The sequence below is a fragment of the Strongylocentrotus purpuratus genome, unplaced genomic scaffold, assembly GCF_000002235.5.
Source record: "Strongylocentrotus purpuratus isolate Spur 01 unplaced genomic scaffold, Spur_5.0 spur5_scaffold_3, whole genome shotgun sequence".
Classification (NCBI taxonomy): domain Eukaryota; kingdom Metazoa; phylum Echinodermata; class Echinoidea; order Camarodonta; family Strongylocentrotidae; genus Strongylocentrotus; species Strongylocentrotus purpuratus.
In genome coordinates, this window is record NW_022145609.1 from 38,168,059 (window position 1) to 38,195,993 (window position 27,935).

The following is a 27,935-nucleotide window of genomic DNA, read 5'->3' on the forward strand; positions in this document are numbered from 1 at the left end:
CAGTAAAGACCAGTATTGGAAACGCCCCAATTTCAAAAAATGAAATGGAAGCTCTCATTACCAATCATGTGAAAGAATATGTTTTGACTAATACATGATGATAACAAATTTACCGGGAAACCGCCTACTAATTCATATATTTGGTAAATTTGTTTCTCTCTTGGTCTGTGAGAGATATAGGGTAGTCCCATATACATCTTTCTGTGTATAGTGCTTGTAACTTTACGAAGAATGGGCCAAATTTCCTATCATTTTGATGATTCCAGAACCTTGCAGATGCTAGATGCTAGATGATCAACCTTTTCTGATCGATTCCACAATGTTTCTTTCACAATGCAATCGCATGACCATAACTGGTCTTTACCTTTAATAAATAATAATCAATAATGATTGAGCATCCCATTTGGCTTTTCATATACAAGTCGTTCGTAAAGTCATGCGTAACTTTACAAACAGCTTTATGAAACACCCCCCTGGTAACTGTAGTAGTCTCTCATACACATTCCCTTCTTCTGTCTCTCTACAACACTCTCTCTTCCTCCTTCTTCTTCTTCTTCATCTCCATTAATCTATACTCTCACTTTCACTATTTACCTTTCTTCCTCTCATGTCTTATCCACATCAATGCCACTAAAAAACCTTGGGAATGCTTGTAGTTCTTGGCCCATCTTACAAATAGCTGCAGTTGTTTCAAATCAATGGTAATCTGATATCAAGCTCAACTCAGTACGCTACTAAAGAGATAAGAAATTGTAAGTTTGTGATCGCTAGGAGGACTTTCGATCAAACTTGTAATCAAACTTACAATCAAACTTGCGATCATACTTATGATCAATATATGCATCAATCGCAACTCTTTATAGGACATGGCCGCTGATTATTCAGAAATAGTCCAAATACAAGAGAATCAAAATCATCAATGACTATCATAGCACCACTATCAGCTGAATATGTCCTTCTTAATTAGAGAATATCAAAAGTCCAGGTATTCTTTTTGTTCATTGGAAGTTCAGCGAATGTTCTGTCGTCTGCTAATGCTGTTGCTAGGCAACTTGACCGAGTTGGAGCTCTTCTCCTTCTTTGACTTCGGGTCGACGGAGAAGCACTTCCAGAGCCGTAACGTTTCATCGGCCGCGGCAGAGACAACCGTTGTGCCGTCTGGGCTCATAGCCATGTGGAGGATGCGTGAGGTGTGCCCTGAAGAAAAGATTAAAAAAATCAAAGACAATCAAAATTAATGTTAAAGTTAAACAGAATGTGAGAGCTTTATCTTTAACATCAACATTATTAAAAAAACTGCTGCAGTTTAGTGCATCGTATGTGAGCGGACCTTTAAATTGCGTTGGCTGAAGACAGAGAAAATTCAGTGTTTTACAGATATCATTATCATGGTCATTGGATTCATTTCCACTCCCTGGGGAGTATTCCTACCCTATGGTCATCGCAAGGGCATATGGCAATTACTAGCACAATGCTTTTCGTCATCCTACCAGGTCCCCATTTCTCTCCTGGGTATGGATCGAGTGGCAATTGTTGATCAATGTCTTACCAAAGGAAATAAGTGCCGTGTCGGGGATCAAACCCACGTCCTTTGCATTTCAGGTAAAGTGCTTAAACCAATCGACTACAAAACTTCTACCACATATTTACTCCTGAGTGTGATTTTCCCAAATTACATTTTGTCATTTTCCCCAATGACATTTTGTCAATTGTAAAGTGAAACAGATTTTGTCAAAAATGCCAAAGTGTCATTGATAACAGTAATTTTTTGTCATTGAAAATATTTGTCACTGTGACAAATATTTTCTTTGTGAAATGCCCTTCTGGTTTGATCAAGTGAATTTTATGTTATCTTTCAAACATCTGTTTGCCAGCTGGTACTACTATTAACCAAAGTTTTTGAAAGCTTCAATAAATCGTACACACACACACACCATGCAATATGACGTTGCAAAACAGAAATAAGTCAATTACATTCACAGACAATATTTGACCCTTCCAAAGGAAATGATCAAGTTTGAATACAGGATGCTATTGGGCCATATATGTGTTCTAATGGGTAATTCAGTTGCCTTAATCTATTAACTTCCTCATACTACTAAAATGCCTATTATTGATGAGAAGAGCACTGATGCCGCATAGCTCTTAAACCCCTCACCCAATTGACCTAAAATTTGAGGTTAGGTGCTGTGAGTTTACACACTCACCAAGTGCACTAAGTTTCATCAAAATAAAAAATGGTTGAGTTAAAACCATTGGGTGATTCATTTGACATGGAATGACCCTGTTGCAGGACTCATTAACAGCACAATGAATAATATCAAATGCTTAAAAAGATTGAATAAGCTGTGTTTTTGCCTAAATATGTGGAATTGCATTTTGCATTAGATTTTTACACAACGGTACGTCCGATTTTTATAAATTAGGTGTCGAAAGATGTGCTAAACTTGAAAGAAAAACTTCACCAAGTTGCACGATGCAATGCGTAGCGGTTGCAAAATAATCAAAAACTAAGTTGTGGGGGGGGGGGGGGATCAGCCCCCTTCCCCTCTTCTCGGCCTGATTAGGTTTAAGTTAAAGCTTCATTTCAACTGCATGAATTGACTAAGCTAGTCTATGATGAGCACTTTTTGAAAGGAAAACAAATGCCTTTTGATATGTTTGTAGAGGCTGAATACTGAGGAGGAAACACTGACCACAATGATCAAACCCATAACCAAGTCATGGATCATGGTAAATTGGTCATGATCACTATTGTTCTTTGGTTATTTTTACCAATATACAATTCAATGTTGATTTTTTCCTCTTTCAAAGGTCAAATTGCAAACTTCAGTATTTATTCTATTTCTACTTTTTCTAGATATCTCTACATCACGAGTTCACTTCATAACGTGTGAAATTCAAATCCTGTATTTGTTCAAAGGTAGCGAGTTTGGGTAAAAATAACTGCACATCATAACAAAGGGATAACAAAAGTCTTAGTATTTCTTGTATGCTAGACATCACAAATAAAAAAAATATCTTGTGACATTCTTGATTAAAAATGAAACCCAACCAATGAAGAAACTAGATGGAACTTGACTGCGCGCAGTCGAAAATGATGCCTCCGTCATAGAGCAATTTTACAAACCAAAACAGAAGAAATTTTTCGAATTCAAGTTCAATTGTAATCCATTAACAGGTTCTCAGAATATTGTGATTACAAGCTATTTTTGCATACATAATGAGCCCATGACCTTTGACCTTATGAACCAAGAATCTACTCAGTTCATTGGCTCTGCAAGAAACATACATGACCTAAGTTGGCAGGAATCCATCAATCGGTTCTTGAGATAACGCGATCACGAGCTGTTTTTGCATACATAATGTGCCCTGTGGCCTTTGACCTTTGACCTTGTGACCCCTACATCTAATCAGTTCATCGGCTCTGCAAGTAACATACATGACCTAAGTTTGGCAGCAATCCATCAATCGGTTCTTCAGATAACGCGATCACGAGCTCGTTTTGCATACATAATGAGCCCTGTGACCTTTGACCTTTGACCTTGTGACCCCAAAATCTAATCAGCTCATCGGCTCTACAAGATACATACATGACCAAAGTTTGGCAGGAATCCATCAACCAGTTCTTCAGATAACGCGATCACGAGCTCGTTTTGCATACATTATGAGCCCTGTGACCTATGACCTTTGACCTCGTAACCCCAAAATCTAGTCAGTTCATCGGCTCTACAAGATACATACATGACCAAAGTTTGGCAGGAATCCATCAACCAGTTCTTCAGATAACGCGATCACGAGAACGGGACGTACGTACGTACAGACGTACGTACGGACGGACGGACAACCCGAAAACATAATGCCTCCGGCTACTTCGTAACGGAGGCATAAAAAAAGATAACACCAGCAGCAACAAGCCACCAACAAAGCTTTGGTATTCTTTGTCTGAATTTTCCTTTAGCTTTGTGCTTTTACTCAATAAAGTTTTCTGTAAACAGTTAATCGTGCTTCACCTTTTTTCAAGGTAAAGATCCGTGTTTCATTTCTCACTCACAGACAAAAAATGTAACCACAAATACAGAGGATTTTTTTTTTTAAGGAAAAAAAAAATCACTTCCTCATTACATTAAGAGCTGTATAGAATTTATTTACAAATATCATAATATAGAACAAGATTGCAAAGATTTTAAAGAAATCAACTATAGAGTCATTTCAATAGCCTACTGACTCATCTATTGCAATGTGTAATCCTTAGTCACCTGTATATAATCAGAACAAATTTGTTGAAACTTGAAAGAACATGTATATGGGTTTCGAGCATGTTACCAATTATTATCACAAATATTCAAGTTAACTCACCTAAGAGTTCTGCTATTCTGACCATGGTGGGGTACTTCCAGATAACCAGCTGGTTCTGAGCGAAACCATGGGCAGATATCAACTCCTTGTGCTCCTTAGACCACAAGAGGGCGCATACCTATAATAAGAGAAAGCAGACAGTTTTGAAGAGTCAGGAATTTCTGTTTGAACACAATCCACTGAAGAATTTTACCTGCCATATCAATGCAACATTTAGCAGAGTTATAGCGAAATCTGTCTATAGCAACTGCCCAAGGGAAACACAAAAAGTTGTATTTGTAGACAGGTTCCTTTAGTATATGTTTTAATGAGGAACCATTTACAAGGGAAACAACAAATGTGGTCTTTGTAGACAGGTGGTCACTAAAGCAGGTTTGACTGTATAAGAGAACTATCCTCTTTTCTCTTTTTTTTTTGCCTCTGAACATGAACTACCATATTGAGGCACTAATGTCCTTTGGCAAGACATTGATCTACAATTGACACACTCGACCCAGGTGAGGTAAGTGGGTACCTGGCAGGAATTAATTCCTTGAAATGCTCGAGCCCTGTAATGGCAGCTAGGCTAAAGCCGGGGTAATAATTAATGCGCCTCGGAATAGAATTTCTAGATAAACGGGGCTATAGAAATGCCTATAATAGAGTACCGAAGCTGTGACGTCATAAAAATCTATTTTTAGAATTTCTCAATTTTTTCTTCATTTTCCGAAATATTGAATATGTTAAAGTATTGGCTGAGATATGACCATCTGAATAAATATACTCCCCATAGGAACTCAGTGTTATATGCTCTGGCTCTAGGAGCCAGAGCATATAACACTGAGTTCCCATAGGACATATATTCATTCAAATGGTCATATCTCAGCCAATACTTAACATATTAAATTGGTTTTTGACATTTGGACATTATTTTTGGTGTTCTTTTGGAATATGAAGAAAAAATTGAGAAATTCTAAAAATAGATTTTTTATGACTTCACACTTCACCACTCTATACTTATTATTATTCTTCTTCATACCTGTGACTTGGTGTCCACACTATTGAGACAGGATCCAGTGTTGCTGTTCCAGAACCTGATGTGTCTATCGGCCGTCCCTCCTCCGCTGGCCAATACACTGGGTTGCCATGGGCACCATGCAAGAGCCTATCAAACAACAAAGCAAGAAGTGATTGATTGTTTGATTTCAAATTTATTTTATTTCATACCAATTGTTTGCACAATAAAGAACATAGTTAACAAAGTAAGTTCAAAATTATGAAATGAAACAGGAACCCACTGGAAAGCATACGGCAGCTTGTTTTTGTAGGTCCTCAAGAATAAATATAATATGAACATTATTTTCATAAATCATTTTAATAATGTTTACATGAATAAACAGATGTTACAAAGGTGCCTTCTATGTTTTACTATAAACAGTTGTTGTCATAAACAAATTATACATATCAGTTAAATAGTTTCATTTTAATGTATATCCGAGGGCATTCCACCTATAGCTACAATCAGAGATGCCAGTTAGAATAGATCAGAGGGCCTGAAAATCACAGAGATTGAGCTATTTTTTACACAAAAAAAGCCTAAACTATGGTCTGAAAGTAACTTGCCAGGGCCTGAATTCAGGCCATTGCCTGAAAAGTGGCATCTCTGTACAATATCCCGGATCATATACAACTTGCATTGCAGTGACTCTTCTTCCTACTTGGAAGGGAAAAATATAAAAAGTCTGGGGATGAATTGTCCTTAGCCTCTGTTTCTTTTTTTAAATGCATTCATCTATGTATTCATTATTTTTTATTTATTAATTTATGTATATTACATATTTATTCATTTTGTTGCATAAGAGATGCCATACCTTGACTGCAGCCTGGTGTTGGTTGAGTGTATAGATGGGTACGTTGCAGGGCGTGGCCGAGAACGTGGGCCAGATGTTGAGGAGGTTGTCGTTACCCCCGCTGGCCAGGTAGCGCCCATCGGGGGACCACTTGAGACCGCATACCTCTTGGGTGTGGCCGGCTAGGGTGCCAACGTGGTACGAAGCCACACGCACATCGTGGTGATGGATGTTACCGCTCCGTGAACCACTGATGGGGAAATAAACATGGTATTTTTTACGAAGGCTATGAATCCCTCGGTGGATAGCTTATCGAAGCAATAGCTCTAATGAACACATACTACAACAGGCATGTGTAGAAAGAGCAAATTTCTGCACATACCATCTATTTTTGATGCATGGCCAAGTTGTGTTTCGACACCAACAATTTTAAACTTAGGAAACTGATGATTGAAACACATTGAGAGCTGGGTTCAAACCAAACAAAAATCTATCAAATTGGCAATTTTCCAACTTTTTGACATACTGTAGTGTATATCCATGTAAAATGTTTTCAGATACAAAACATTTTATTAAAACAATGTAGCATTGAAAAGTAAAACAGACTATTAAAATATTTCAACACTTAAATGTCTGGAATGGTATGTTGAGCCAATTTATTGCTTTGTGATGATTTACATTCACCTAAAATGTAATTAAATTGTAATAATATAGTTGGGAGAATTAAGGAATCAATCAGATCAGTTTTTCCCAATTTGTATAATGATACAAATTGGGAAAAACTGATCTGATTAATGAATAATGGTCCATTTTCACATTATCTTTAATTGTACATCTAGCATTGAAGTCCCTACCTTAGCACCACTTTCTCTCATCTGAACAATATTACCAAGTCCCTTTAATATATGGATGTATCTTTTCATAACAGGGACTGCCTCGACAGAAGCTTACAGTTTTATTTGCAGTTTCCCCAATTCATTTCTATTGATGAACTTTCTGTAATGCTGGTATATTTGTAAACATGTTTCCATTTTGTGTGTGTTCTCTGTTTTTCTACATTGTATATAATCTGTATTCTATACTTTCATAAATGTGTTTCAATGGATTTGACTTGGAATAAATCTTAAACTTGAACCTTAAAAAATCCCTGTCATGAAGGAGTTAAATCAAATGCTTCTCAAGCCAAAATTAAAGATAAAGGTGAGTTCTGGTCATCCGATTGCATTGTGAAAGAAAAGGTGTGGAATGGATCAGAAAAAGGTTGATCATGTAGCATGTAAGTATTGGTGTGTACAGCAAAGTTCTGGAATCATCAAAATCATAATAAATTTGGCCCAGTCTTGGTAAAGTAACAAGCACTGTACACAGAAAGATGTATATGAGACTACACAAATGGTGTCGGGGCTACTAACCTTGATTTCCTAATCTTTCTATGCTCATTACACAGCCAGTATACATTTTCTACCAAAATTGTTTGGCAAATGACATTTATTTGTAATCTTGAACATTCAGTGTAAGTTTTGTTTGATTCTGTGAGAATTCATTTTCTTTTTTTTCCAGAACTCACCTTTATCTTTAAATGCTTTTGTTTGACTTACCTGCTGAGAATGTATGAATTCCATGAGAGGGATCCAACTCTAGCTGCATGTCCCTGCATACATCGTAGCCTCTTACCACTCTCTACATCCCAAAGCTGTGAGTGGGTCAACAAGAAAAGATGGAGAAACATTGTCTTTACTAAAAACATAATTCATCTTAGTTGTACAAATTCATGTACAGTCAAACCTGGTTTGGCGACCAACAGTCTACGAAGACCACATCTTTTGTTTCCCTTGAAAATGGTTTCTCATTGAAACTTGTACTAAAGGAACCTGTAAATAAAGACCACCTGTCTGTAAAGATCACTTTATTTGTCTCTCTTGGGTGGTCTTTATAGACAGGTTACAGTGTATATACACTAACTTCATGTAAATTACTTTTGCATGTGTTTCTCTAAACAAAATATCATATTTCATTCAAAATATCTCTTGTGGTCATTTACTATTTCGTCTACCCATCATGTTGTGCCATAAAAAAAAAAAATACAGGTATATTCTTTCTACTTTCCTCCATGCATCTTACTATATCAACAGTACATACTCTGTTTAACTTCTCCTTCCATTCATTTACATGTACTGTATATTGAATGAGAGTGGTTTAAGACGCTTGACTTGTAGATGCGAAGGTCGAGGGTTCGAATCCCGACACGGCACTAATATCCTTTGGCAAGATATTAACCTGCACTTGCTACTCTCCACCCAGGTGTTAAATGGGGACCCGGTAGGATGCGACTGTCATTGTTGGTCTAACAGTTTTTGAGCGTCATGTAACGCCTGGCTGGAATGCTTCCCAGGGAGTGCGGGCGAGCACTGAATCTAATGACCGGGCTAATAATATATTTGTAAAGCGCTTAGAGACATTTGTATTTTAAGCGCTATATAAAAATTAAATATTATTATTATTATTATTACACATTCTAAATCCCTGATGGTTGGGAGAATTTCCTGTTACATGGTGTTGCACAGTGACGCCTTCAAAGAAAACCATAAATATCTTTGTGATTTGAGAATTTGTTCAGGATTGTTTTTTGCATGTTAGAGGGTCTAGTACAGTAGAAGGAATATAATCAGTAAATTTCATACAAAAATTACAGTTTTTTTCCATCCACCTTCAACAATGTTACCTGTCCACTTTAAGCCACCTTACCTGTACATCTCCAGAGCTTGTTCCAACTGCCAAGTAGTTGCCTTCTGTGATCCAGCTGACTGAGGTGACGTAGTCCTCAGGGCCTTCCAGCTGCATGAGCTGCTTGATGTCCCCACTGGCAGCATTCCAAAGGTATACATTGTTGGCTAAGGCTACTGCAAGATGGTTGTGACAGCTCCAGTCAAGAAGGTTCAGATCTGTCGAAGAAGTAAGAAGGAAACATCTATGTACATGTTTGTGTAACACACATTTTTATTGTCCTAGGTTTGTACTCACTGTGTGCAATCAGTTTCTTATTTCTCATAGCAATTTTTTTTTTGCATGGAAGGAAAAACAATTTGCAAGGCCATTGAAAAAGAAAAAAGGAAAATGATAATAAAAGTAACAAGCTATTTTCAGAAACCACTTCACAGTGAATTCACACTTGTCAAAATATTTCACCATACTTGTATGATCTAATGATCTATTTCTTTAATCTTAAGTATGTTGAATATTAATTTAAATTATTTGTATGCGCCTTGAGCATCTCTAGAGATGGATATGTTGCGCTTTATAAATATTGTTATTATTATTATTATTATTACGTTTAGTCTATTGTCTATATATTTTTTCATTTTAATGCTAACTATCTCAACATATTTGAAGAATACATAAATGATTGCTATTAAAAAATAATTCATGAGTGCTACATCTTGAGGTTGGGATGAGGCATGCAGCTATAACTCACAACAACATCATCCTCATACTTACAGTAGTCATCCAGCATATCTGGGGCATCTAGAATACGTTCTGGTTGCTGGGGTATGTGTCTGATAGGCTTCTTGGTAGAACCAGGCGTCTTGTTGTGAGAGTACATCACCTTCAAGTTGTTCTGATAACCTGAGGGAAAATGATGATAACGAAACGAAAAATAAACATTTATTAAAGGGATCCGGTAACTTTGTCTCAGATTCTGAAACAAAATTCTGGATTAAGCTAATGCTGCAATGATAATTATAAACCTTTAGGTCAGTCAGGAAGCCCATGACTTTTACAAGCCCATCGCCTGTCTTATTATCAAGATATTTATGATTGAAATTACAAATTTTGAAAACCGTTTGCCAAACGGTTTTCATAAAACTACGGTCTATTGGGGAAAACAGGTTTGTAAAACCGTCACTCAAAGATTTCTACTTTTTTGAGGCACTTCTTATTTTTTCTTTAATCATTTTGAAGTGCAATTTTTTTAGGGCTTCAATATTACACCATATCACAGACACTGATAACACGTAGGGCTGTGTATCTCAGATTTAACATTGTTAAACGATCCCTTTAACTTCTAGTATGGTCTTTAGACACGATTGATGAAAATTCTTGGCAATATAAGGTATTTTTTTAAAATCTTGGCCCTGTCCTATACAGGGAAACAAATATTAAACACATTTTGGGGGCTACTTTTCACGCTTGCTTGCATGAAAATAACATTGTTTAATTTGTTTTGCATTGAACTCTATGCAAAAAATTTTGGGTTCTTTTATGACTTTCGGGGCTACTTCGCCTTGAGCCCCCGTGTATTTTTTCCCTGGCCCTATAAAGAGTTGCTATTGATCCGATATCATTCTCTAGTCCTCCAACCACTCGCAAGTTTACAGTTCCATATCTCTCATAATGTACCTAGTTGCGATTGATATCAATCGTAAATAAGTTGCGATTAATCACAATTGTTTAGAAGACAGCGCCCTATGTCTTTTGTACAGTAATTTTTTTTTTTTAATAATGTGAATTTATTTGAGGCATATTGCATTGAGGGAAACAATACCATCTAATGAAGTTAATCAAAAGTTACATAAACATTAGACTCTGTTGAGTCTAAATGTTTCATCTATAAGAAAAGTTTCTTCTTTAGAAAATTATGACATAAACAAGTCCAAAAAATGTTTGTGATAAAGTAAGAATAGTAACAACAAAACAAAAAACTTCACAAAGGAGATGAAGCAAGTGAAGGTTGCAGAAAAATTATAGTGGAAAATGTAGAGAGAAAGAAAAAAGAGGGAAAGGCTAAAACACAAGATCAAGTGGTAGAAAATGTTGAGAAGAAAATGAAATACTATTGTAAGCAAGTTTGTATGTGTCTCACCTTTGAGTCAACATAATATGAATTACCTACCTTATGGCACTCACTAGAAATGACAAACTAAAAACATGATCCTCTGAATCCAAAAGAAATATCTGATGATTAAACTGGAAAATGAAATACATGAATAAATAACCCTACCTTCAGGAGCATTGGGCGGTTTGTTCTTATAGCAGAGGATCTTTGAATTCATCAGATCTCCGTTTAGGTTCTCGGCCATTGCCTTCTGGTACTCCAGCTTGGATGGGCTCATCATCAGGGCGGGGTCTGTGTTCTCCCCAATATTGGTTGACTGGTCCTGGAGCTTGAAGTTACCCAGGTCAAAGTTTGTTGCACTCCTGTTGGGAATGAAACGATCTCCGCCAGGGGTCCTCGTTGGGGTCTTTGATTTCCCTGTGGGAGAAATAAGAGTGAAAGATACAATTGGCAATGTCTTGACAAAGCTAATCAGGCTTGTTTTATTTAAACGATTGAATCTACTCTGGTACCTATTTCCTATCCAAATTTTAAATGGAGATATTGCCCTACAAGCATCGATGGATTAAAGTAAGTAAGTAAGTAAGTATACTTGAAGACTAAAGCCTATATATGCCATGTATACTAGTACTACCCCCATTTCTATTGGTCATTTTATATTCCTGGCACCCAAATTTTAAAAATTGATTCAACAATAATGGTAATGATAACAAAGATAAAGCCTTCTCCTCTGCCTTCAGATTTAATGGAAATTATTCCCCAAATAGCACTTACTATAATGAATATTTGTCTTGCAAAATAATATTGTCCAACATAAGCCTTAATATTACAGTAAACTTCTACAAATTCAAAATCTGGATACACAACTGTCTGGACAGATAATGTCTGGGTAGTGGGTATACAACCAATTTTCCCATGATGTTCCTATGATGTTCCTGATCTGAGGCTCTAAGGGAACCCCTGTAAGTACACCCTCACAAGATTATACCTGTAGGCCTACATTAACATGCTCCTTCAAAACTATTGCTCCACAGTAAATTTCTATCAGAATTCCTACCTTCATTCTTCTATCTATCCAACACTAACATTGACCCTAAACGTTACTGGAGATCCCAATCTCAATCCAGATTACTTTAGATGAAATACAGTACAGAACAAATGTCAGATCACCCCTTGAATGTAAGATGGAGAGTACAGGTATAACTCACTCCAGCAAAGCATAGAGAGTCAATGCTAATGCGTATTGACCTCTAGCAATGCATACTTGCATAGAGGCAGGTATTTTACACAGATATGCACACCATACACTATCGCATAGACTGCACACAAAAGCACCTATGAGGCTGATCGGTAAATTTGACATTAGACTTACAATTTGAATTTTTAAATTATACTTTTTAACATCAGTAAGTTGAAAAAATTGTATTTTACTGCTATTTAGGTGTCATTAATTGTCACTAAAGTACCGATTTTTAGTGAAATTAGTTGAGTTTTGTACAGTGGTGTTTGAAATGTTGAGAATCAATAGCACAGCTTTTACTACACAGCCAGGATAGTGATGCAGCTATGTGTGGTACAACTAACCTTTCCCTGGTGTTTTTGATCTGATGGTTCCTCCTGGGGTCTTGGAAGGCGTTTTGGCAACACCGAAGGATCTGTTGGACATCTTCATGGGCGACATGGAGCTGGTATTGAGGCTCTTGTTCATGGAGACATTCCCGCAGCTGCTGACTTCCTTGGCTTTCCTCTGCCATCTCATGTCGGGTCCACCCGTGGGACCGTCCAACTTGGTCAGCTTCTCAATCTCAGAGTAGAAGTGAGACATGGCTGATGCCTTGGAAACCGATCTCAGCTACGCTAGATAGAAAGTCAAAGCAGAAACAAAGAAATATTAAAAATGGTAAACTTTGGTATAGATCAGTCTCTTTCATACAAACCATTTCTTCTTAAAAACACAATGTCCAAATTAAGGCTGTGCACAACAGACTTCAGTGTAATGAGGTACCCGAGTACACTCCCAGGCTCACAAGCGAATACTCGAATATTCGGACGCCATGTTTTTTTATAATTTTTTTGAATTTTTTTAAAATTTTTTGATTTTTTGATTTTTTTGATTTTTTTTGATTTTTTTGCCACTACCATACCACTTGGCAGTTTTCCAGGTCCTTCGCCGAAAACGCATGCAATTTTACTTTGAGTTGCAGTTGAAGGCACCGATTTAATAAGAATAATAACAGTATACAATGCTGTTTTAAAAACCAAAGATGGCAGAATAATCCATTTTCCTCCAAGTCCAAACAGAAATCTGGACATTTGGTCGCAGTTTCTGAAAGGTGAGTTTGACAATGCTTGAGTTGGGAAACATTTTTACCGATGGTACCATGCCAGCGGTCGCCGCTCTCCCTGGCACGGGTAAGCGTGGGCCTGGACATTTTTTTTTTTTTTTTTTTTTGCGGCCAAATATTCGGGTACGAGAAATTGTACCCGAGTAGTTGTCAACCGTGCGGGTACTCGAGCATTCGACTACCCGTCGCAGCCTTAGTCCAAATCCCATATAAAGAAATGTCATGAAATGGGGGAAATCTATCAAACTAGCTAGCTGCATGGAATAAGTTAGCATGGAAGTGGTAGCCATGGCCGGGCAATCCGGGCATATCTTGTGAAAATTATATTGTTCTGGCTTCAATTTTGACAAAATCTTTCGGCACAATTATGCTAATAATAATTTAATATTATATAAAGTTAAATTAGATCTATATATATAGATCCATATAGACAGAGAGAGAGAGAGCGGGTGTAGACCTAGGATTAGGGTGTCTGAACGATATTTCAATTTTCAATTTGGGATCGTTTGTCACCATTTTTGTTTAATATTTGAATAAAAAATGTTATCAGAATAATACATTTCAAATTTCAAGTCTCACCGATGTTTCTATCAAAAGATACAGCCCCTCCAAAACGCGGGTATATTCATATCATTTTGGTCAAAATCGACAAAAAAGACGTCCACGCAGAGTGATGTTGTTTTGCTAAATTCAGACAAACAGCTGTATCGCGCGATATGCAAGCGTATGCATATAGTACGCATGTTGCTAAGCCAATGTGCGACTTGCAGCTTGAGCCACGCTGTCTCCGCGATATGTGCCATTGACTAGTATGGGTGGCCGTTCACGCCATTGACTATTACGTGTATTCACTTCCGGGTTCTATGGCGCGAACGACCATCCATACTTTCATTCACTATAATGTGTAATTGAATTTGGGGTTTCGTTCGTACGCGGAGATGTTACGCGATGTAACCATGGTTTGGACTGAGCGGAGCGTACGCCCCCTAATTAGCTGATCCACCAAATAGCGAGAAGGGTATTTTTAAACTGTTATCAGTTGTGATCCCTGGGGGCTAGCGAAAATATAAGCACATAGAATTGTTCCTTAGGACTGGGACTACTTATCGATCGGGGCGTCATATCTCAAAAGTGACAAACCTCAGAGTTAGCCAGGACACAATGTTTAAATTGCTGTTTTGACCAAGATATTTTTAGAATTTCGGGGGCTACGCCCCTTTGGAAATATTGGAATTCACCTGCTCTTTCATATGACACCTCATTTATTGAGTACCACCTTCAGGATCACAACAGATAAAGGTTTGAATCTCGAATTGAAAAAAAAAAATTGACTTTTTTCGCATGGTCGCGCAATGCACGTAGACTGCATAGGGATGCGTGTAATCTCTATGGGAAGAATTTTAGCACACAACATCGGGTGCGCGATCAGACACCCTACTAGGATGGCAAATACTGGTTAATGCCATCAACGACTTCTTTGGACCACTGCATGTATATGAACGGACTTGATTAACGGTCAGCGCGCGCTAGCATTCACGAAACAGACCAAAGTTCTCAATCCTCAGGCTTCGGTATCGCGTATGTTGCACGCACATGAATACTGCGGTTCGAGGTCGCGTTGTCCTTAAGTAGCATTACACCCGCGATCGGCCCTTAATCAGGCCACAGCTAGGAAACGCAGTCTCTTCATGCTACAAGTACAACCCCTTGAAAAATAATAACTTGTGTTTTTGAATACTGAAAATTATTGAAAATTACATAGCAATTGTTATGAATGATTCTTGCTTGTTTTTTGACAAAATATAGATCTATAGATATAGACTCTAGATCTAGACTAGATCTAACAGTTAGACCCTAGAGGCTAGATCTAGATCTATGGCACAATTACACTTTCTCTTCACAGACTTTAGAATAGACCCTAGTCTACATAAATAAGAAGGTCTACCATCTCGCCTTTCAGCTTCTACTTTTTTTTTAGCCCGACTTTCAACATTCAACAAGACAAGAAGTCTGCACTGCACTGCACACAACTCGCACTGCACTGGCCATCACTGCCAACTGACACATGTACACAATTGACAAGACACACGCCGACAAATTTGTGTTGAAATTGAATGCGTAACTAGATCTAGATCTAGAGTTAAATTCCATTAGTCTATATCTGAGCTGAGTAACGTGAATAAATTAGGTGCAAATTATTCGAGAAACTTACCTAGACCTATACAGAATAGAAGATATAAGCAATCAAGGTCTTTCGAATTTCGAAATCAGCTGATGGCTTTTCTTCACATTCACGGGCGTGTTGTTTTGATTTGCGTTTGCTTTTTGCATAATGCACGACATTTAAACCTGCCGCGTTGTGATTGGACAAACCATTCGCTGCCTGTCATTCGGCGCATGCTGATTGGATGAAGAAATCTACAGCATCGTTGAATATTTATGAGAAAAATATACAAATATAGCAATTCCTAATTAATCTTATATTTTGTCACAAATAAATAACAATAACTAGGCCTAAGTATTTATATTTTTGTTAACTTTTAAAAGTAATTTTTAGTCTGATTATTAAAAAAAAAGAGGTAATAGACTATTCAACAAATGATTTTGAGCCTAACATGTCAGCCTCCATGCACCATACCAATGTTTGATGACAAACTAGATCTAGCTTAGTCTACACGTCAGATCTACACAGTCAAGATCAAGATGGGTTTTCAAGCTTTACGATTGTTATTTCTTGTGAATATCTTTATGACCTGGCATGTAGATTATTGCCATGGAAGAAGAGAGTGGCATGACAATTTCTACGATTTTACAGTGAAAAACATCGAAGGGAAGCGGGTTCGCCTGGAAAAGTACCGTGGCACGGTAAGTACTCTCGTCGGATTCCTGGCCCGTCAGCGCGGCGTACATGGCGATGCATTGCCGCTAGAGTCATGCGCCGTGCCGAGCTGAGCTGAGGCAGGTAGCAGGTAGTTTCTACGGACGAGCCAGCGCCAGGCCATGGCCAAGGGTAGACCGAAAGCTTCAGTCTCTATAATCGTCGGTTGTTCCACTGATACCCCATTCACAGTGGTTTTGAAATTTGTAGCGGCGTTGTAGCGGAGCGGCGACACCGCCATAACACCGCTACAAATGCAATCACAGTAGAAAAGTTATCCCGCTGCAGCAGCGGGATAAATATCATGTACCCATTCACGCTGCAGCGGGTGATTTTTATTACCTCCGTAACAAACACGTGTATGCATGGCTCATGACCCGCGAGTGACCCCGATATGACCGGAAATACTTGCTTGAAATTGCGCGGTAAACATGTCAAGTTGCTTTTTGTATCCTCGATCATATTACTTTTTAAAAAACTAGCATTTTTATTGCTTCCAGTCAGAATATTTTAATTTTTTGAAGTGTGAAATATTTTTATTTGGATAATTATAATACCTACATAATAATAAAATCAATTTGAATCCACTGGTTACTTTATTTCTATTTCACTTTATGTTCCCCATTGCTGTAGAAAAGAGGTCAGTGATAGGTAAGTAAACAAATCACACGTGTTTGTCGCGGTGTTATAGCGGAGAGCCTTCACACTGAGTAAACACCGCGACAGCAGCGGGACTGTCCGGCTGCTGTAGCTAGGCGTCCCTAGCGATAGTTTGTGTCGGCGTTATCGCTAGGCGGTGTTATCCCGCGATAGTTTATAACGGGTCCGAGCCTTCACACTGAAGACAACACCGCGACAGCAGCGGGACAGTCCCGCTGCTGTCGCGGTGTTTGAGGCCACTGTGAATGGGGTATGAGACTACGTCTGGCTCCACTAGACCTCCGGTTATAGAGACTGAACGATCGCCTATGGTAGGCAAATTCATGCAAAAAAATATATTCAAAAAGTTGACTTGAAAACACATCAGACAATTAGTCTAAACCGAGTCAGGAGCAGATTTGAAGAAATTATATTTTTAAATGTTGTAAAACCGAAGATATAAGAAGAAAACTGACCAAGTATATGTACTAAAAATCGTACATGTAAAATTGGTCGTACACATTCGACAGCTCTAAATGACGCGCACGGTTGCGTTACGTGCGTTCTCGAATCCAAAATCAAACTTTACACACACACTCTCACCATACCGCGAATGGTCCGTCGTGGGGAGCTAGCCGGCTGAGAGTTTGCAGCGATACCAACGCAGCTTCGGAGCTCCGCAGCGCACCATTTTAGCGGGACTCAGAAAGGTTTCGCGGCCGGGAAGGCAGCGGCCTAGCTTTTTGCCCAAACAACGCTAGATCGGCTGCTGGCAAAATGAAAATAACTACGATCGAGAACATCGTCGGTTTCTTAACTTTTCAGTGAGATAATTCTGAATTCTAATTGAGACTATATAAAAAATTAAATCGACAAAGAAACTTCTGTAGAACTCTTATAACTATACAAAAGCTTGTTTATTTCTTCATTTGACATTTTGTTTTTGACCATTTTTTTCGTGCGCGAGTCAATGCAAACTATGTATTGCCAAACTTTTAACACGCAAGGAACGGGGAACACTCGCGGACCTCGTAACAAATTCGTTGCAAAAAAAAAAAATCAAGGGTGATTTTGAAGCAGTGAAGAATATTGGCGCTGCAATGCGCAGAAATATACTTGAAAGAAACTTAAAAAATAATACCTGAATTTTCAGAAAATCGTATTTGTATTAGTGTACATAGATGTGAATTGTTTATAACTCAGATTTTATATAATAATAATAATAATAATAATAATAATAATAAAAACGTTACTTATAAAGCGCTTACCACCGAAGTCTCTAAGCGCTATACACACAAAATAGACTGATATACAATTACATCTTTAATATACAAAACTAAAAATGCAAATAAACCTACAAATAACAATACATATGGAATACACATCAAAGTGAACAGAGATAATTAATCATCGAACGCAATTTTGAATAAATGTGTCTTGAGACTAGTTTTGAATAGGTTAACGGTTTGACAGTTTTTTACATTTAAAGGTAATTTGTTCCAAAGTTCAGCAGAAGCTTTGCGAAAGGAGCGATTTTATGAAGATTTGTCGGGAAAAAATGTCAATTTTTTCCGTTTGGTGGTCATTTCTAGGCTAATATTTTAAAAGTTACTTCAGTAATGGTCCCGATGTTTCTCTTATCATACTCGCATATTATTCCTACATAGATTAAACATAGGATGGTTAAGGGTAAGACCGGATAACATTATAAAAAAGATATATCCTTCCAACCTCCCATATCCAAGTTTTGGGCTGATTATTGCCGACCCACCGCAGCAAGGCCATTCAGATTTTCGTACGCGACCGAAGCGCCCTCTAGTGCCCCATGAATGTGGCTACCTATGGCTATACCATCGTATGTTGAAGATATCATGGCTAGATTCCCGGCCCCCCCACTCAGTGTTATTTAGGGTACGCATATGCTCGTACCCTCTTTTTGAAAGCACCCCCTATCTGAGGACTGCCAACATTTCCGAACCCCCCTTTCGCGGGCTTTTTGCGGGCTTTTCCTGCCTTGGAGACCCCCCTAAATCAGGAAAAATGCTCAATGTACCCCCCTAAATTCGGAATAATTTCTCAGGATTGTAAAGAGATGGGAGAAAAAAAGAAAAACACCCCCTTTTTAAAGAAATCTCCGGTTGAAAAGTCAAATACACCCCTTTTTTTACAAATCTCGGGCCGGACTTTGTCGCACGAAAAGTACCCCTTTACCGGACATTTTGGCAACACGCATGCGGTCATTCCGACCTCTGAGTGGGGGGGCCGGGGCTAGATTTCAGCCGCTAGGCCCCTCCCACAAACATGACAAACTTGCCACGGCCGTATTGTTATGCCCCCAAAATGTCATTTTACCTCGTCCATATCCAATTTTAAATTAGACCTAGATCTAGGCTATAATACATCGGTTCTGTCTCAATATCTGCATACATGAATATTTATGTTCCACGTTATGACCCCTGACCCTGGGGCAGATTATAGGCATTCGCTACGTGTATCGTAATCATGTCTGACGTCTGAGTTATTTCGTGTACTTTGTCAGTAAGATACCAGCTATTGTTACATGGTGGCAGCGGATCAGCAATGGCTGGAAGTCAAGTGAGTGTTACTCCCCCTCCCCAACTGAAATTGAGGGAGGATAAAGTGGAAGAATGGAAGCTATTTTGCCAACTTTGGGAGAACTATCGAATAATCACCGAACTCCACGCAAAGACAAAAGAGTATCAGAGAGCGGTATTCCTCAACACGGCGGGACCCGAAGCTCTCCGCGTGTTCAACTCGCTTACGTTCAACGCGTTAGCGGACGGCACCAGAGAAGACGAGTATGACATTACGCTTATTATGAAAAAGCTGACAGACGTCATCGTCGGTGAAAGAAACGAGACATATGAGAGGTACGTCTTTAATAAGAGAGAGCAGAAAGAGACAGAGAACATTGACACGTATGTAAACAATCTTAGAGAGATGGTGAAATCTTGCAACTTTGGAGAATTACAAGAGTCATTGCTCAGAGATCGAGTGGTCCTGGGAATAAGGGATCATGGCACGAGAAGATTACTACTACAAAAACGGAAACTGACTCTGTCACAAGCCATTGATATTTGTAGATCAGCTGAGGCAACTGCTTCTCAACTAAGAGAATTGGGGGAAGAGTCTAGAGATAGTGTACATGGCGTCAGGCCAAAACCAAGAAGATCAGATGTGAGAAAGAAAGATGTGAGGAAAGAGAGTCACAAAAGATGGGAAACGACCATACAGTGTAAATACTGCGGAAAAAAGCACAGGAAGATGAAGGAAGAGTGTCCCGCATACGGAAAGAAGTGCAACAAATGCCAAAAAATGAATCATTTTGCATGCTGTTGCAACACGAAGTCTATCCGAACAGTTGACTATGAGGAGTCTGAGTACTCTGAGACAGACTCAGAAGTAGAATCTGTCAACTGTGTTGAAGTGGTAAACGCAACCTCGAGCAACAGTACAAAGAAACCACTGTACGCAGAGATGATGATTGATGATAACCCAGTGAAGTTCCAAATAGATTCGGGAGCGACGGTCAATGTAATACCGAAAAAGTATGTGAAGTCAAAGATTGACACAAGAGACGCTGAGCTTCGAATGTATAATGAGACAACCCTGATGGCGGAGGGACGAGTGAAGATCATCCTGCGTAACCCGAAAAACAAGAAGAAATACAGAGTGGACTTCATGGTCGTCAAGGAAAACAACCGTGTTCCATTGCTGGGTAGAAATACATCCGAGAAGATGAAGCTCATCAAGGTGAATTATGACACATTCAAGCAGATACATAGTGTAAAGAAGAAGGGAGAATCTGAGCTCCTCACAGAATATGAGGATGTGTTTGATGATGCAAGGCCAGGAAAGTTGCCAGGACTGGTACACTTAGTTACGGATCAGGCTAGAGATGTGAGACCTACACAGTGTAACGCAAAGCCTGTGCCAGTATCCATGAAGGAGAAGGTAAAGAAGGGCCTGAATGATCTCGTTCAGCAGGACATCTTAGCTCCTGTTGATGAACCAACTGATTGGTGCAGTCGGTTAGTGGTTACAGAAAAGAAAGGGACCAAAGAACTGAGATACTGCATCGACCCTAGACCACTTAACAAGGTGCTACAAAGGGAAATACACCGCTTACCAGTTATGGATGATATCCTCCCAGAATTGTCTAAGGCCAAGGTCTTCTCCAAGCTTGACCTTAAGTCTGGATATCTACATTGCGAGCTAGACAAAGAGAGCAGCTACTTAACTACCATAAACACACCTTTTGGAAGATATAGGTGGAAACGGCTGCCATTCGGTCTCAAGGTCAGCTCGGAGATTTTCCAAAAGAAGCTGCAACAAGCCCTGGCAGGACTTGAAGGAGTAGAATGTGTGGCTGACGACATAATTGTGTTTGGAGTAGGGTCCACAGACGAAGAGGCAGAGGGAAGCCATGATCAGAGACTGAGGGCTCTCCTTCAAAGGTGCAGAGAAAGAGGAATAAAGCTAAACCAGAAGAAGTCTGTACTAAAAGCACCCAGCGTGACATTCCTAGGGCACATCGTCAGTGCAGAGGGCCTCAAGCCAGATCCATTGAAGATAAAGGCCATCATAGACCTACCCAATCCGACTGATGCCACAGAGGTACAGAGAGTGCAGGGGAGTGTACAGTACCTTGCTAGGTTCCTCCCCAGGTTATCAGAGACATTTGAACCCATTCGCAAACTTACACACAAAGGAGTACCTTGGGAATGGAAGGCAGAACAGGAGACAGCCATGAAGGAGACTAAGCGACTCCTGACAGCAGCACCCATCCTAGCCTTCTACGACCCAGAGAAAGAACTGGTGATCCAATGTGATGCAAGCAAGTCAGGTCTCGGATCTACTCTTCTACAGGAAGGAAAACCTGTTGCATATGCTAGCAGAGCACTGACGGAGACTGAACAACGCTATGCGCAGATTGAGAAGGAGGCCCTAGCAATTGTGTTCTCACTTGAGAGGTTCCACCAGTACACATTCGGGAGGCATGTAAAGGTGCACAGTGATCACAAGCCGCTAGAAACAATTGTAAAGAAACCTCTACATCGAGCTCCTAGAAGACTACAAGGCATGCTCATGCGAATGCTCCACTACGACATTGAGATAACTTGGGTTAAAGGTAAAGATATGCACATCGCAGACCTACTCTCAAGAGCATATCTACCAGAAACCACAGGAGCAGGTGACTTTGCAGAGGTCAATGCAGTCACAGGTCCAAGCATGAATGAGGACAAGATTAAGGAGCTAGCTGAACACACAAGTAAAGATGAGAATCTACAAATCCTCAAGGCAGTCATCATGCAAGGCTGGCCAGAGGAAAAGTCATTGGTACCTGAAGAAGCTAAGCCATACTACCACGTGAGGGACGAACTTTCCTACCAGAACGGACTTCTGTACAGAGGGGAACGTATAGTCATACCAGTGACAATGAGAAAAAAGATGAGGGAAATGTTACACGACTCTCATCTAGGGGTAGAGAGCTGTCTTCGCAGAGCACGTGAATGTCTGCACTGGCCAGGTATGAACGCGGATATTAAGACATTCATATCTACATGTGACGCGTGCAGAACATATGAACGACAGAACCAGAAGGAGACACTACAGCCAACAGAACTCCCAGATCGCCCATGGGAGAAAGTAGGGGTCGACCTCTTCGAGCTGAAGGGTAAACACTACTTAATCACAGTAGACTACTTCTCTAACTTCTGGGAAATAGATCGCCTCCATGAACTAGACAGCAGAATGGTGATCAAGAAATTGAAAGGTCATTTCGCTAGATACGGAATCCCTAACACGATCATTTCGGACAACGGTCCCCAATTCGCCTCAGAAGCCTTCGTGAAATTCAGAAAGAAGTGGGAGTTCGACCATCTTACAATTTCACCCAGGCATAGCCAGACAAATGGCAAAGCAGAAGCAGCCGTCAAAGCTGCAAAACAGATGATAAGAAAGAGTGAGGCAGCACACACTGATCCCTACAAGGCACTCCTGGGGATCAGGAACACCCCACAACAGGGTATCGACAGCAGCCCAGCTCAACGACTTCAAGGAAGACGAACGAGAACGACACTTCCATCGACGGATCATCTCCTGAAACCTCGAGGCGCAGAAATCTTGAAAGAAGAAAAGCGAAAGATGAAAGCTCAACAGCGAAAGCAATCGCACCACTACAACAAGAACTCAAAGGACTTGACCACCCTACAAGAAGGAGACACAGTCAGGTTGAAGCCTTACAAGCTAGGGGATCATGTATGGCAAAAAGCGGTCGTGTTGACAAGACTGGATGAACGATCCTACGAAATAGAGACTGAACTTGGTCAACGATTTCGGAGGAACCGTAAGGACTTGAAGAGAACTGATGAATTACCTCATCACCAACAGAGCAATCCTAACCCAAATCCTAACCCCAAACCTAATACTAACACCCAAGCTCCACAAGAAACTATGGCAGACAAACACTCCACAACACAAACAAACACAACACGGAAAACAGACCGTGGTCACAAGAAACACAAAGAGTCTGAACCAAAGACTAACAGAGATCAACAAACTACAAACAAAAGACCAGACACAACACAAACAACAGGAGACAACACAAGAAAGACACGATCTGGTAGAGAAGTAAAAACACCATCACTTTATAGTGATTATGTCCTTAAGTGAGCATTCATTCCTATAATGTGACACTACAGGCTATGTTACCCACCTACCATCATTTATTCTTATGTGACATTACAGGCTATGTTACTCATTTATCATGTGTTTATTTTTATCATGTGACATTACAGGCTATGTTACTCATTTATCATGCATTTATTTTTATCATGTAACATTACAGGCTATGTTACTCATTTACCATGCATTTATTTTTATCATGTAACATTACAGGCTATGTTACTCATTTACCATGCATTTATTTTTATCATGTGACATTACAGGCTATGGCACTATATACTGCATGTAATTATTTACAAATCCAAGAACATTTGTTGAACCTTTTACATGTTAAAGCAAATTATTGCTTGTTTTAGATCACAGAAAAAAGGGAAGATGTATCAAGGAGATAACATTCTTGATGATGTTTCATATGTAGTTATTTTGCTTTATTATACTCGTGTTGACGAAGCAGTCCAAACAATTAATGGTGCATGTACATTGTTACACAAAGGAGACAAGGCTGGAAATATCAGGTCTACATAATCAGTGGTTATTGTAGTTTCAGTCAATATCAGTAGTTATTGAAGACAACTCAAGCCAACCCAAGATAGTCAGTTTTGGACCTCTGGAAGTCATCAAGCTAACAAACTACAGCTGAATGAAGAACGTTTACATTTATACTTGATATGTCAAGTCCAGTTTACAGTATAAGAAACTCAAAAACAACTCAATGTAGAACACACTATTGATGCACTTGTATTTTTGAGAAATATTATGCTCATGCCATGCTTAATGTTAGAACAAGACAATGTATTAAGAAACTACTGCAGTACGACAATGAAAAGTATCTTATGCACATCATGCTATGTAACATGAAGCAAGTCTGAATTCAAAGACTATAATATTAGCTTTCAAAACAAAACAGAGAGGATGTCTCAATATCTGCATACATGAATATTTATGTTCCACGTTATGACCCCTGACCCTGGGGCAGATTATAGGCATTCGCTACGTGTACCGTAATCATGTCTGACGTCTGAGTTATTTCATGTACTTTGTCAGTAAGATACCAGCTATTGTTACAGGTTCCACTTACTCACTTGATTGAAATAATCCGTTTAATGGTCCCTTTTAAGGAAATTATGGGTCAAAATCGACATCCATGTTGAAAATCTTGCAAGCCGTGTTAAACTCTCGCTGCCGTCAATCTCATCCCTTCTAGTCTACGCCGAAGGCAAAATGATTATGAAGGAAAAACTGTGCGCCATCTACACGTTTGAAATGGCGTTATCACAGTTATCACGGCAGCGAGAGTTTAACACGGCTTGCAAGATTTTCAACATGGATGTCGATTTTGACCCATAATTTCCTTAAAAGGGACCATTAAACGGATTATTTCAATCAAGTTAGTAAGTGGAACCGATGTATTATAGCCTAGGCCTAATTTAAATTTAAAATTGGATATGGACGAGGTAAAATGACATTTTGGGGGATTTTGGGGGCATAACAATACGGCCGTGGCAAGTTTGTCATGTTTGTGGGAGGGGCCTAGCGGCTAAAATCTAGCCGTGATATCTTCAACATACGATGGTATAGGTGATCGTTCAGTCTCTATAACCGGAGGTCTAGTGGAGCCAGACGTAGTCTCAGTGAAACAACCGACGATTATAGAGACTGAAGCTTTCGGTCTAGGCCAAGGGTAGACGTGAGCTGAACCAAATAACAATAACACTAACACCAGAAGCAATTGTTTGTTTTGTTTTGGTTTTTTATCCAGTTTTTTGAGAAAAACAATAACTACCAGACTACAGTCTATTGGCAAGACTTTGTTGCCCCGACGGAGATCTAAAAACATTTATTATCGGCAAGACTTTGTTGCCCCGACGGAGATCTAAAAACATTATGACTTCATTGAAATGACTGAATGCTTGAGAAGTTACACACATGTAAAAATATGTGAATTTTCAAAACGGTTAAACGAAACTGCCCATATACATTTAACGATTAAACGTTTAGCACAAAAACCATTAAGACTCAGGCCTATTCTAAATTATTTCAAATCTAAGTTCTATCTGTTCTATCTGTTCAACTATTTTATCTGTAAATATATGATAGATCTAGATCTAGTCAATACAATAGTCGATAGTCGTACTGTAAAAAAACAGGCTAGTAAATTACTGCCACAAATAGCAGTAGATCTGACCATGGAAGAATTCTGGATCGATGAACAGGCTTAGAACAACAACATTGTGTGGTAAAGTAAAGTATGAAACTACTGTATTAATACTAGTAATTAGTATAAATTTGTATTATTTCTGAAAAGTCTTCATGCGATACCCATAATAATTGTCATGATTGTTGATTGTTCTATACTTCTATTTGTTCTTACTAATAAATTAAAAGGCAGTAATTTGTTTCCTTATCTGTCACTGTTACAGCCATCTCTTGTTGTGAATGTAGCCAGTGACTGCGGCTACACCGACAGGACCTACCGCGACCTTGTGGACCTCAGCAAGGACCCACAGTTCGAAGATCGTCTCAACATCCTGGCGTTTCCGTGTAACCAATTTGGCCACCAGGAACCACAATCCAATGAGGAGATTAAACACTACGTCAAAGCCTTGTACGATGTTGAATTCCCTCTCTTTGCCAAAGTAGAAGTCAAAGGATACGATGCGGATCCAGCCTGGCAATACCTGACATGTAAGTCACATCATAGACCTGGGATCCGTTTCACAAAGTCTTTTTTCAATGACAAATGACTAAAATCAGTGACAAATCTGCTGATAACAAATCAGAAGCAAGGATTTCATTTGCTTATAACCAAAACTGTCTTTGTCACTGATGAAAAGTTCTGTGAAACAGGGCCCTGGTCACATCTTGAAACTTGAAATATAAGGAGGGGATATGTGAGGGCAACAGGCTATAAAGTGTTGCCCTTTGATGTTCTTTTTTCTGTGTGGGAGGGGAAAACTAGATAGAAAAACCTGTCTGTTTTCCTTTTATAAAAAAAACATATTTTGTTGTTTGACACTACAGAGAAGCCAGATTTTTCAGTCTATGGGGGAAACTTGCCTCTAATCTACAATTTTTATGTTGATTTTAAATGTCCGAGTAAGAGTAATAGTGTTGACAATCTTCAAAAGCATTTGGTGTAAAATAAAACACATAAGATCAGAAAATAGCTTCCTTTTCTTCCATGTGTATGGACGTTGTTGTGTCTAGTGGATAAGTCACCGTACTGTGGGTCACATGGTTCTTCGTTGAGTCATTAAAAGACATTTGCCACTCTCTACCCAGGCATAGTAAATGGATACCTGACAGGAAGTTATTCCTTAAATATAACCATACTTGTAAGCACCGTAGGATGGAAAGTGCGCAATATAAATGAAGCCAATAGGCTATTTTCAATTTTATTATTATTATTATTATTACTATCATTATTTTTGATGCTGTTGTTATTATTAAAGGTAATACAAAGTTTTGGTATGGGGTCATGGATTTGGTTCAAATAAACATATTGGAAGCATATGCAATCCTACAATATTCAGTGATCATCGTCGCGGTTGAAATCAAGTCTAAAGTTATGAAATTGTAAATAATACACTCTTTATGTTGTATAGCTCCCTCTCAAGGTCAATATATTAATTAAGCTATAAAACAATGTCTCTTGACTAAAATCCACCGATTAGCTATTCCTGTTTGGAAATTATATATCACAACTACATATTCTGAGATTTTCATGGTCGGCAGCTACCATTGTACGGCCGTAAGCGCTATTTGAAATTTATCAAAATTTACCAGGAGCACCGGTAAATTTTTATATTCAATTTTTCTCGAAACCAGAAGTGTTTTAGGGGCTAAATTTTCTAGTGCTTATAATACATCCACAGGAGCATCCAAATATATCAAAATTGTAGAGAATCACTATCCACCCAATTTTCAAAATTTCCCAAAACTTTGTATTACCTTTAACAAGAACAACAATAATATACTAATAATAATTGATATGATTGTTTGATAGATTGATTGACTTATTTATTCTTATAGCAAATGCTCATCAAGAGCCAACCTGGAATTTCTGGAAGTTCTTGGTTGATTCCGAGGGGAAGGTCAAAGATGCCTGGGGTCCGGACGTTCCTATCCACAGCATCTACGGGGAGCTGCTCAACGAAGCACTTATGGCCGACCCCTACCACTACCACCACGCCCACTTTGATGATGAGTTCTGAGCAGGAGACGGAGTCTATCAAAGAATGGATGAGAGGATAAGAGGATGATGAAGATCTACGGCTTCTTCTTTCGCTCGTATGTTTGCACTTGTTCCTCTGGTTCGATGTAAATGTGCAAATGTTGGTATT

General features: G+C 39.0%; 2 protein-coding genes across 6 annotated transcripts; one reads left to right on the forward strand and one right to left on the reverse strand.

Annotated features, from left to right (window-relative positions):
- Positions 1-377: 377 nt before the first annotated feature.
- Positions 378-15,714, reverse strand: LOC578664 (cell division cycle protein 20 homolog). Of its 5 annotated transcripts, none has more exons than XM_030996306.1 (10): positions 15,586-15,714; positions 12,607-12,874; positions 11,188-11,439; positions 9,684-9,812; positions 8,934-9,130; positions 7,787-7,881; positions 6,210-6,438; positions 5,378-5,503; positions 4,360-4,477; positions 378-1,197 (listed from the first exon to the last, which is right to left on the reverse strand). In XM_030996306.1, exons 2-10 carry the CDS (start codon positions 12,845-12,847, stop codon positions 1,010-1,012), a joined length of 1,575 nt encoding a protein of 524 aa, XP_030852166.1. In that variant the 5' UTR covers positions 12,848-12,874; positions 15,586-15,714; the 3' UTR covers positions 378-1,009. The 5 variants fall into 5 exon arrangements, with proteins under 5 accessions (XP_030852166.1, XP_030852165.1, XP_030852167.1 ...); XM_030996305.1 differs by having other exon boundaries at positions 15,580-15,714; XM_030996307.1 differs by having other exon boundaries at positions 12,607-12,879; positions 15,580-15,714.
- Positions 15,715-19,464: 3,750 nt separating this feature from the next.
- LOC105437344 (uncharacterized protein K02A2.6) lies at positions 19,465-27,806 on the forward strand. Its single transcript, XM_011663834.2, has 3 exons — positions 19,465-23,538; positions 26,013-26,277; positions 27,625-27,806. Exons 1-3 carry the CDS (start codon positions 19,465-19,467, stop codon positions 27,804-27,806), a joined length of 4,521 nt encoding a protein of 1,506 aa, XP_011662136.2.
- Positions 27,807-27,935: the final 129 nt, after the last annotated feature.